Below are 12,636 nucleotides of genomic sequence, written 5' to 3'. Positions count from 1 at the left end.
TATGTCATCGTTCTTCAAGTATACTCTTTGTCACTTTTTTATGTTGAAAAGGAGAGCTTTTTTTCTGAAATTGATATTCCAGAATAACATTTAAAGCAGATGATGTTTTAGTAGGTTATTTTTAGGTTTTAAATGTTCTCTTATGTTCACTAAGGCTGTTTCTAATGTATATTTTGCTCAACGATTGCTATGATACAGATAAGTTGATAGCTTGATTGATCACTTGATTGGACTCTCGTCAACTTGTAGCATTTTTCTGCCTTGTATTTGGGTTGATAAAAGCCAGTCCTATTGTAAACTATATTGTTTTTGTTTCAGGTTGAAGCGGCATTTACTTTTTCACGAAAGGAGCCAATCACGTGCAGCTACCCCCAAATTAGCATCGACTATAGAGGAGCTGAGATATTCAACCCCTACCTTGTGTATCGGAAAGACAGAAATCTGGTGAGATAATTATTATTACAACCCAGTAATGTCTGTGAAGTTTTCATGCTTGCGTATCTTACCGTTCCTCTATAAGAATTCAAAATTCTCTTCAAACCCTTATTAATTCAGTGCGTTACGATTATACTAATAATTTATCGAATTTTAGTAATGACAAGAGAAAAAATGGCCAGACCAGACTTGGATATATTCTGTGTAACAACTTAAACGGACGCAGCAAGCACATGCAAACACATACTCATACATAGAACACACCTACTCAAACACACCCGCTCACACACGCATCACTACTGCCCTGTTGAAGCAAACTAAAATAACATTGATCTCCGCCTCTTGTTGATACCTATTTGTCTGACGTTGATCTGTTATGTTATTTCCGCTAAAAATTTCTAACGGTAATTGGTATGATTAATAATCAATCTTTTCCCTTTTAATTCAAGGATTAGGGCTAACTACTAATCACGTCGCTGTTACTTATATTGTTTGCTATCTCTGATTCATTTTTGAATAAGACCACATGGGAATCAGTCTCCCCTAATTTTTATCTTCAATTTTGCTTCCACTATCGGTAAGCTGTCTTAAAAACTGGTTTGATAGTGTACGTCACCAGCTAACAACAAAAATAAGCACATTAGAAAAATAGATAAGACTAAGATCAAAGCTCTCCATTACATGAGATTCACATTCGCTCAAGCGTAGAAAACATGCAATTGATGTCTAAACATTTGTTTGTATAGCTGACTGGAAATGTGATTTTGAATTGTCCTGAGACGACAGCGAACGACAAGTGGTGGAAGTGTGTGCAATACGACGAGAGGACAGGCCAGCCAATGGGAGGAGAGAGTGAGAAGTACGTGTCATTCCCAGGCAACACCTCCTCTGAGCTCATCATTCCCAAGAAGAGTCTTGCATATGGAGTACACAAGTGCACTCTCTCTGTCAAGATGAAGGTCCCCTACTCCACCCCAGAGTACAAGAGCACCGAATTCACTTACTTCAAACTGCGTACGTCTGGGATCAAACAAACAAAAATACTACTTGTTTCTGAATCAAAACCTGGTTGTTTTCCTTAACAAATAGCTCAACTCAACTAGGGCAAAACTTTCATATCAGTGACATTGACTGAAGTGATAGAGCATCAACAGAATTTTCACAAGCGAAAAAGCAAAAAATCCAATGAAGTTTGTCCGTCTCGGGCTATGCAAATTCTGGTGCAGAAACTAAAAGCTCGGGTCCAAATGAGAACCTTGAACGTTTAGAATGAACAAAATTTTTTAACCAGCCTCACGAATTTGATGTTGTCATAAGTTCGATTATTCAGAGGAGTCAAGAAGTCATTCTTGTTTGTTTTCAATAAAAATATTTGCGAAGCCTGATTTCATTTTGGTCATTAAAAAAATCGAAATTTTTAAATCATTTTTATCATCTAGTTAGATGTAGTAAGAAACAATACATGAAAGCCTCTTACTATTGATCTATTTTTCCTTGCGTTACTACTCTTTATTCTTTTATAAAGATTCTTATATCGACTCAGAGCGTCAAAAAAATGCCTTTTTTCAATACTGATTTTTCTATTTTTTATACTTCGCAACAGCAGACAAAGGAAACAACGCTAAGTTAAAATTTTATAGTAAAAACTCATAGCGTAGTGGTAATGATATCAGACATACTGCAATTCTTGGCTTCCATGAAAAATTGCATCACAGCCTCTAAACTAAATCACACCTCGCCTGGCGTTCGCGAGCAATTCATACGAACTTTGTCGGTTTACCTTCAATATTTGCTCATTTTTAAAATCAATGTCATTTACCAATTATGAGTTCACCGTTAACTTTGGAAATAATTGCTCTAATTTTTAATGTGATTTTTTGGCTGCTATCCGACGCAGCAGTTAAGTTGAATTTGTTTCTTAAATAGAACAAGGCGGCTCGGTAATGTGCGATGCCACATAAGGTTCCGACCCCTCCAATCCACAAGTTTGGCATAATTGTCAACCAAATGAGGAACAGATAGAAAAACCCAAAAATTATTTTTTGCGAATCCCAAAAAAGCCCAAGTCGTTCTTCAAAAAATTCTGTATGAACGATAAGATAGCCTCCAAAGCAAATAACTCAGTGGAGTAAAAATTGATACATTAGATTGCTGTAGTATGTCAATATTAAGAAAGCGAGTCAAGACGAACAGCAAAATCAAACTGTTATTTTTTTGAAACAGTTAACTTCAAAGTAATAAATACCATTAGGAATCAATTAATATTACCACAAATTTACGATTACCACTGCTTCTATAGAAGGGCATTAGGACTTGTCCTTATTCATTTCTTAAAGCGGCTAAAAAGAACAACAAAGAACAAACAAAATTTCAATTGAAACTTGCCAGAAAACGCTGTCAAAACCGTCAAGCCAAATTTTGGCACTCAAAATGTTTTTGATTGCGCCTTCTTCAAACAGCTATAATGTAGTACGTGGCCATTCAATAGTAAGACTAGGTAACAAGTAGACAAAAAAGCGAACTGCTAAAGTATGTAACACTTTTATTTTTTTTCGAAACAAATTTACATTCAATCTCATGAAAGGTATTAATCACAAAAAGAGCTATTTAAATAGGGTCGTTTACTCATGAAAAAGAAGCCTTCGAGACCTGTAATTATCCAGAATATTTCTTGCATCTACAATACAAAAAGAACGTCAAATATGACAAAAATCAAATTAATTTACTTTTTTTGTTAAAAACCGGTGTCGAAGCCAGTAAGGTCATAACATATTCTTTAAAAAAATATTTTGGGACACCAATCCCTTTTAATCCCTTGACACCCATAATGTCATATTTGACCTGTAATTAACTAACGAGATTGGGTAACAAAAAAAACATAAAAAGAACAAAATTGCGAAGTTAAAAAGTTTTTTTTTTAATTTTGGAAAACGATTGTTTTCAAAGTCATGAAAGCCATCAGCTATCTACTAATATCAGAATATCGGTTCTTCTATTCTTCCATGAAAAGCCAATGAAAGCTATCACTCTACAGGAAATTTCATACGACCGAAACGACAAAGTATAAATGACAGTTGGAGACAAAATTAAAAAATTCAATTGATTTCTTCAAGAAAGAGGAGTCGAGGTCGTTAAAACGATGATGTATATCTTTCAGGATTTTAATATGTTCAATTGTGCCTTATTCTGAATGCTAATAAGGTGACATGAGAACTGTAAATAATTTGATAATGTGACAAAATTAGAAAACGTGAAAAACTGGCAAATATCAAAACAAACAAAAATCTGAAATTTTGTAGTATCAGAGCCAGAAAACAATAACTTCAGGCTTAAAACTGCAACCGAGAATAAATTTTAAATCAGTAGAAGGAAAAAGCAGTCTTTCTTTGCTGACACTTTGCTGGAAGTTGAACAAATTAAGAAAAAATAGAGAAAAAGTTAATTAAGCCATTATTTATTGAAAAGTCAATTATTTTTTAAAAAAGATACGACCATAAACTTTCAATTAAAAAACTAAATGCATTAGGTTGGAGCTGCTTAGCAAGCGAATTGGTTGGACCTATCACTCCTGAGCTTTGATTTGAAATGTTCTGTTCTTTATTATTAAAAAAAAAGTCTGGATTGTAACAGTCCAAGAATGGCCCAAAACTAGCCCTGCTAATACTTATTGTCCTTTTTGGAACAATTGATTTTTCGAATGTTTTAGATACAGATAATTTGTTAGTTGAGAACTCAAAATAACTTCTGCATTTTTGATCATCAACTAGTAAAGTTAGCAAAAAACTGCAAAGTCTAAACTACAGTGCACTCTCAGAGGACTGTGAAGTAGAAATAGCCCCCCTTTGAGTCTGCAAAGATTGTATGAGTGTTGTTTGGGGGTGTACTGTCGGCAAATTTAATCAAAGTGGACTAAAGTAGCTTATTTCGTGCTGTTTTTGATGAAAAAGGCTAAATTTTGAAATGTTTATCCAGATTTTTTTACCAATAAAATCAAATCAAAACAATCAACAATGCTTGTTCGTCTTCAAAAATAAAATCAACGACACTATTCTTAAAAATTATAACAAATTTTAGCAAAATTGACAAAAATTTAGGCAAAAATTCCGGAAAATATGAATAAAAACAACGTGAATTCACTCTTCTTTTCTCAGAAGTTTAAACCTCGATAACTCCCTATAGAAAACGAAAATTAAAAAAATCTTTTTAATTCTATATTCTACGCTGGACGAGCTTTCTAATGATACCAGTCTCAACTCTCTACGATGAATATATCGAGCGGCGAAAATTCACGGAAAAAAAACCCATTTGAGTATATAGTTCCTCCCCCCTCAAGAGGGTCGGAACAAAAAAAAACAGAAATATTTATTTTTTGCTTCATTAGATTAGCGTCAAATGTCTTTCAATTGCTCTCCAACGACGCTTGTATCAATTATATTTCTCCTGCGGTCTTTTTAAAACGATTTTCTGCTTGACCGGTTTTTTGTCTAGCGCGTAGAATTTGTCGACCTCAAAAACGTGACAAACAGGCAAAGTCCGAAGTGTATTAAGTGTTTGAGCAGCTCTCTTAGAGCCTTGAGTCTTACTAGTACGGAATTAATGCGAATTAGCGAAACTGTTGATGAGACATAAAATTGTGTGGGGGATAGTTCTTAGTAATTTGACCCCCACCCGATTCCTTAGTTCCCTCTCAGCCCCCTTTTTCAAACATATTTTTTTGGTAAAATTTTGTCTATTTTTTTCAAAAATGAGTGTTAAGTTCGAAGCTCTTTTAAGAGGCAGCGAATTTCATTCACGATTTCTCAGTTTTGTTTGGGTAACCTATAACTTTTTTTCTACAGGCTAACAGAATGAGTCGGTTTTCGGCATTTTGGTTTTCTTCTAGAGCAGATGATTGGAAAAGAAAATCAAAATATGCAGCTATGTCTTTTTAATCGTCTGATACGGTTGAATCTCAACAACTAATCCCTCTGTAGCTCATGTAAGCAACATCTCAATATAACAATTGCCCATTGTTTATCAGCCACATACTTTAAGTTGTCGAGAACCCTTTAAATTGTTCCCCTAGGTTTCTTCAGATCAGAGAAATCAAAAGCATTAGATTCTCTAGGAGCGCCAATATGTAAATATGTTCCTCGCTTCTTCATAGCTTCCTCCCTTCTTCTCGATCATGCATGTAGCCATGTCAGTCCAATCTTGGATTGAAAGTGTTTTCATTACCTGTTTCAAACCATTTTAAAAATTTGGCACTTTCTGAATATCCCCTACACCTTCTTCTCTAAAAATCGTCTGAAAACAAAGCTGGCGAGGCAGGCGAAAATCATATCTATAAAATAAAATTATTGCTCTAGCTAACCTATTGATCTACTAAATCATTCAATATGAAATTGCTTGTTTAGTTCCCTATGTGCTTCTCGGTCAGATGTACTCATCACTGACTTCAGTGGAATTGGGATACGACCAGACTCTGAGACTAAACCCAGCCCACTACTCTGTCGATCTTGATTTGGATGACGGGGTTAGTTGTCTTTTTCCGCTCAATCTTAAATTTTCTGAACAAATGCTTGAAAAAATAAGTTTTAAAAGCAAATTCTCATTTTGGAGGATAATTTTTTATAATAAAACTGGAACGCGGCTTGATTGTTGTTAAATTTGAACTAACAGGATTGAACCATATTGTTGGATCTCTCTTTCAGGAGTTCACTGACTTCAAGTGGTATGCAAAATGCGGAACAGAGACCTACCCGATGCTAGGGGAAGAGTACAACAATGCTTACCCTCCCCCGCTGCCAATTGGAAGAAGCCCTGGATTCGCTGGGGGTGTGGAGGGACTGGGTCCCGGCCGAATCGACTGCAACGTTGGATTTCTAGATGTGACTCCCGCATTATATGACGGAATGAGAAATGGTTTGAAAAATTTCTTTATTTCTAATACATATTGCGCAACCGATGATAGAATTTTGGAAAAAGTTATTTCCAAGCTCTCACTCATCTTAAAATGATTTAAGGTTTCCAGAATCCCGGTTTTTGGAAAGTTAAGTAAAATTAGTGCTGCATTTAAGGTGAATGATTTGGCTTGGGTCATTAATTTAGAACGGCCTTTAATAAGATACAGGACTTAACTGAGGTACTCAAAACATGGAAGTAATTTACTTATATCTCATAAAAAGGCTTAAATTTTGTAAGGAGTGTTCACAGATAAACGTAACCGAATTCCACGACTTTTTGTGAGAGGGTGGTTCTTAGAGATTGACTCCCCCCACTGTCCCCCCCCCCCCCACTGTTATCACCCCGTCAGTCCCGGTGCCCCCCCCCGCTGTGCTCACTTACGCCCCTTCAATTAAGCTAAAGCCAGCCTCACTAAACCGTGCCTAGCTATTGACGCCGCTCACCGGTCGTTTGAGAGTAATTCGCCCGACGTTAGTCGGTTATGTTTAGATACTGCAACCATTAAAAAAGGTCACAAACTAGTGACTTCTGGCGTAGAAATTAGTTACGAACTGTTGTCACTTTTTTCACGCTAGCCTCGAATACAATCATCGTGGAATCTAGTTTTGGATGTCCCACCTGAAGAAATATTGAAATGAGGACCTGAATTGGGTGTAGTGCTCAGAAAAGCATTTGCAAAGAATCGACGTTTCTTTCTAGTTGAATTTTTGTAACCAGCATATTTCGGACGTGTAGAAATCTTTTCATAATTCGAGGCCCAAAACCCAGATGACCATCATAGATGACTTAGATGACTTTTCAGACATGACGTGTGAGTTCATGGCCATCTTCCGCAAGACACTGGACCCTTTCAATCGAGTGGGCAAAGCCATCATTACAATCACTGTCAAGGAATACGTCCCCCCAACTGTCGAGATCTTGTTAGTATATCGGTTGTTCTGTGCATGCCAACCACTGAGAGTGAATAATTTTTGTCACTTTTTCAAGCCATGAAATATTTTGTTTGTTTCATGATTACTGCCCCGTGATTTAAAATATTTGCAACGAGAAGGCTCGGTAAAATGCCTTAGCGCATAATTTTCCGACACCGCTCATTCACATTTTGGACTTAATTGTCTTAAAAAATATGTGAGAGATGTGTGAGGAAAAAGTTCGGAAATTCAAATATTGTTCTAAAATAATTGGTTTATGAGTGAAATTTAAATAGAGGGTCGAAAAGACCTGCTATTAACGAGGAAAACAAGACACGACAAGACAAAATCAATTAACAAACACGAATAGTAACCACATCTCATCTAATATATTAAATGTAAGTCGAACTTGAACGCAATGGTTAACAACGCTCCTATCTTCACATGTTTTAGCGATCCGTAAACATGCAGCCTACACGACCATGCTTAAGTGCGTGATCTGCAAATGTTTTTTCGCTCATTAAGCAAACGGCTTAGCAAAAGCAAGCGAGACAAAAGGCCATCGACCACTATTTTTCGTATGTAGCCAGTTCAATAGACAACAGTAACAGGCCTCGGTAGCGCAGGGGATTAGACCTGTGGCTGTGAAGCGAGGGGCATGGGTTCGATCCCTACTCGGTGACAAAAATCGCTTGTTTTTTGTCTCAAAAATAGTGAAGCTTGTTTTTCATTCACTACAGTGTTTCCTTCTTGCTCCCTTCTTTACTTCCCTTCTTATTTATACTTCTATATCTAATATATTAAATGAAGGTCGCACTTGAACGCTATGGTTAACAACGCTCCTATCTTCAAATGTTTTAACGATCCGTAAACCTGCAGCCTACACGACCATGCTTAAGTGCCTGATCTGCAAAAGTTTTTTTGCTCATTGTTCAATGTATGTATTCGGTAGCGCAATGGATTAGACCTGTGGCTGTGAAGAGAGGGGCATGGGTTCGATCCCGAGTTGTGGAGGAAAAGGATGCATCGTTAACTGGAATAAAAAATTGGGAAGTTGGTTGTCTTTTTCTTCCCTTCTTCATTTCTTTGTTTTTTTCTTTATTCCTTTATCTTTTCTTTCTTTCTCCATTTCTTTCTTTCCCTCTCATTTAATATATTAAATGTAAGTCGTACTTGAACGCAATGTTTAGCAGCGCTCCTATGTTCACATGTTTCAACGGTCCTTAAGAATGCAGCCCACACAATCATGCCGAAGAGCCTGCTCTGCAAATGTTTTTTTTTTCGCTCATTAAGTATACGACTTAGCAAAAACAAGCGAAACAAAAAAGACACTGATAAAAATTTTGGCTTATGTAGCCAGTACCAATTGACAGCAGGAGCAGGCGTCGGTAGCCCAAGGGATTATACCTGTGGCTGTCAAGCGAGGGACATGGGTTCAGGCCTAAGAAGGGGAGGAAAAGGATGTATAATGTACTCGGAAATAAATTTGGGATTTGCCTGTCTTTTGTAGAAGATTTGGTTGTAGAAGCTCGTTTTATGCAAACTCATTGCGCTCCTTTAAAATACGCTTCGGTAGCCTAAGAGGTAAGAGCTGTGGCTGTTAAACGAGGGGCATGGGTTCGAGCCCGAGTTGCCACGAAAAAATCCTATTTTCTTTTAAACCTGTTCGGATATGATTTTGTGATGCTTTTTCGGGCTTGCTAGTTTCAATTAAATGCGCGACTGACAATTGCACATCGGGCTTTTAAAATCAAAACTTGGCCAACAGGTCATCAAGTTTAAAGGTTTTATTTATGTAAGTTTAAGTTGCATTCCCGGGCCGAGGTGTCAATGCTAAAAAACGCAAAATTATGTAAGATTGGCGTTGAATGCGTTGAATTTCAACGCATCCAACGCCAATCTTACATAAATTTGCATTGAATTTTGGCGTAGATCTTACATATTTAGCGTTGAATTTTAGCGTAGATCTTACATATCTAGCGTTGAATTTAGCGTAGATCTTACATAAATTCAACGAAATCAACGCCAATCTTACATACTTTGCGTTGAAGTTTGGCGTAGATCTTACATATTAGCGTTGAATTTTAGCGTAGATCTTACATATTTTGCGTTGAATTTAGCGTAGATCTTACATATTTTGCGTTGAATTTAGCGTTGAGCTTACATATTTTCTGTTGAATTTAGCGTAGATCTTACATAAATTCAACGCATTCAACGCCAATCTTACATATTTTGGATTGAATTTTGGCGTAGATTTTACATATTTAGCACCAATTTTTAGCGTAGATCCTACATAAATTCAACGCATTCAACGCCCATCTTACCCATTTTGCGTTGACTTTTGGCGTAGATCTTACATATTAGCGTTGAATTTTAGCGTAGATCTTACATATTTTGCGTTGAACTTAGCGTAGATCTTACATATTTTGCGTTGAATTTAGCGTAGATCTTACATATTTTGCGTTGAATTTAGCGTAGATCTTACATATTTTTCGTTGAATTTCGCGTAGATCTTACATATTTTCTGTTGAATTTAGCGTAGATCTTTGTTAAATTCAACGAATTCAACGCCAATCTCACCTATTTTGCGTTGAATTTTGGCGTAGATCTTAAATATTAGCGTTGAGTTTTAGCGTAGATCTTACATATTTTGCGTTGAACTTAGCGTAGATCTTACATAATTTGCGTTGAATTTAGCGTTGATCTTACATATTTTGCGTTGAATTTAGCGTAGATCTTTTATATTTTCTGTTGAATGTAGCGTAGATCTTAGTTAAATTTAACGCCAATCTTACATATTTTGCGTTGAATTTTGGCGTAGATCTTACATATTAGCGTTGAAATTTAGCGTAGATCTTACATATTTTGCGTTGAATTTAGCATAGATCTTACATAAATTGCGTTGAATTTTTGCGTCCATCCTACATATTTAGCGTTGTTTTTTAGCGTACGTCTTTCATATCTAGCGTTGAATTTAGCGTAGATCTTACATAACTTCAACGCATTCAACGCCAATCTTACCTATTTTGCGTTGAATTTTAGCTAAGATCTTATATCTTTTGCGTTGAATTTAGCCTAGATCTTACACAATTTGCGTTGAATTTACCGTACATCTTACATAATTTGCGTTGAATTTAGCCTAGAACTTACATTTTTTCTGTTGGATTTAGCGTAGATCTTACATAAATTCAACGCATTCAACGCCAATCTTACATTTTTTGGGTTGAATTTTGGTGTAGATTTTATATATTCAGCACCGAATTTTAGCGTAGATCTTACATAATTTCAAAGCATTCAACGCCAATCTTACATATTTCGCGCTGAATTTTTGCGTCGATCCTACATATTTAGCGTTGATTTTTAGCGTAGATCTTACATATTTAAAGTTGAAATTAGCGTAGATCTTACATAAATTCAACGCATTCAACGCCAACCTTACATATTTTGCGTTGAAATTTGGCGTAGATCTTACATATTAGCGTTGAATTTTAGCGTAGATCTTACATATTTTGCGTTGAACTTAGCGTAGATCTTACATAATTTGCGTTGAATTTAGCGTTGATCTTACATATTTTGCGTTGAATTTAGCGTAGATCTTTTATATTTTCTGTTGAATTTAGCATAGATCTTAGTTAAATTTAACGCCAATCTAACATATTTTGCGTTGAATTTTCGCGTAGATCTTACATATTAGCTTTGAATTTTAGCGTAGATCTTACATATTTTGCGTTGAATTTAGCATAGATCTTACATAAATTGCGTGGAATTTTTGCGTCCATCCTACATATTTAGCATTGTTTTTTAGCGTACGTCTTTCATATCTAGCGTTGAATTTAGCGTAGATCTTACATAACTTCAACGCATTCAACGCCCATCTTACATATTTTGGGTTGAATTTTGGCGTAGATTTTACATATTTAGCATCGACTTTTAGCGTAGATCTTACATAATTTCAACACATTCAACGCTAATCTTACATATTTGGCATTGACTTTTACGTGGATCCTACATATTTAGCGTTGATTTTTAGCGTAGATCTTACATATTTAGCGTTGAAATTAGCGTAGATCTTACATAAATTCAACGCATTCAACGCCAATCTTACGTATTTAGCGTTGTAATTTAGCGTACATCTTACATATTTAGCGTTGAATTTAGCGTAGATCTTACATAAATTCAACGCATTCAACGCTAATCTTACATATTTTGCGTTGAATTCTGGCGTAGATCTTACATATTTAGCATTGAATTTTAGCGCACATCTTACACAAATTCAACGCAATTAACGCCAATCTTACAAATTTTGCGTTGAATTTTGTCGTAGATTTTACATTTTTAGCGCTGAGTTTTTTTCCATTCCATTTCAGACCACTTTACGATTTCAAATGTTTTTCAAGTTTTTTTTTCAAAAAGACAATTTTTTCACTGTTTTGACCCCTATACTTCACAGGTGAGAAAAGCGAAGTCAGAAAAAATCATTTTTCCGTGCTCTTTTATAGTGCAAAATCCATTTCAGACCAGTTAACGATTTCAATTTTTTCATTTCCAGTCTCTTTCAAAAAACTATTTTTTTTTCACTGTTGCAACCCATATACTTCACAGGTGAGAAAAACGAAGTCAGCAAAAAACCACTTTAGTGTTCTTTTATAATGCAAAATCCATTTCAGACCATTTTACGATTTCAAAACCTTTCCAGGCTTTTTTTCGAAAAATAATTTTTTTCACTGTTTCGACCCCTATACTGCAAAGGTGAGAAACATGAATTTATGTCGGCTAAATTCAATGCAAAACGTGTAAGATCTACGCGAAACTCAGCGCCAAATATGTAAGATCTATGCTGATTTCAAAGAAAAACATGTAAGATCTACGCTAAATTCAACGAAATATATGCAAGTTCTACGCTAAATCAACGCAAAATATATAAGATCTATGCTGATTTCAAAGAAAAATATGTAAGATCTACGTTAAATTCAACGAAATATATGCAAGTTCTACGCTAAATCAACGCAAAATATATAAGATCTATGCTGATTTCAAAAAAAATATGTAAGATCTACACTAAATTCAACGAAATATATGCAAATTCTACGCTAAATCAACGCAAAATATATAAGATCTATGCTGATTTCAAAGAAAAATATGTAAGATCTACGCTAAATTCAACGAAATATATGCAAGTTCTACGCTAAATCAACTCAAAATATATAAGATCTACGCTAAAATCAACGCAAGATATGTAAGATCTACGCTAAATTCAAGGCTAAATATGTAAGATCTACGCTTTATAAGGATTGCGGCTCTCAAGGAAACCAAGGTACTGTGGCACAATGGTAGAAGAAGCGAC

The 12,636-nt window shown here is 35.6% G+C and overlaps 1 protein-coding gene across 1 annotated transcript in view; it reads left to right on the top strand.

Moving 5' to 3' along the window:
- LOC142341475 (uncharacterized) overlaps nt 1-12,636 on the top strand; it is a 243,615-nt gene that overhangs the window by 119,357 nt on the left and 111,622 nt on the right. Inside the window, exons 25-29 of the mRNA XM_075392436.1 lie at nt 319-444; nt 1,182-1,449; nt 5,832-5,950; nt 6,129-6,339; nt 7,184-7,301. Of these exons, the coding sequence (XP_075248551.1) occupies nt 319-444; nt 1,182-1,449; nt 5,832-5,950; nt 6,129-6,339; nt 7,184-7,301 (842 nt within the window). The remainder of the gene's footprint in view (nt 1-318; nt 445-1,181; nt 1,450-5,831; nt 5,951-6,128; nt 6,340-7,183; nt 7,302-12,636) is intronic.

Source organism: Convolutriloba macropyga, chromosome 6, assembly GCF_964194025.1.
Source record: "Convolutriloba macropyga chromosome 6, txConMacr16.3, whole genome shotgun sequence".
NCBI lineage: Eukaryota > Metazoa > Xenacoelomorpha > Acoela > Convolutidae > Convolutriloba > Convolutriloba macropyga.
This window is presented reverse-complemented; position numbering and strand designations above follow the sequence as displayed.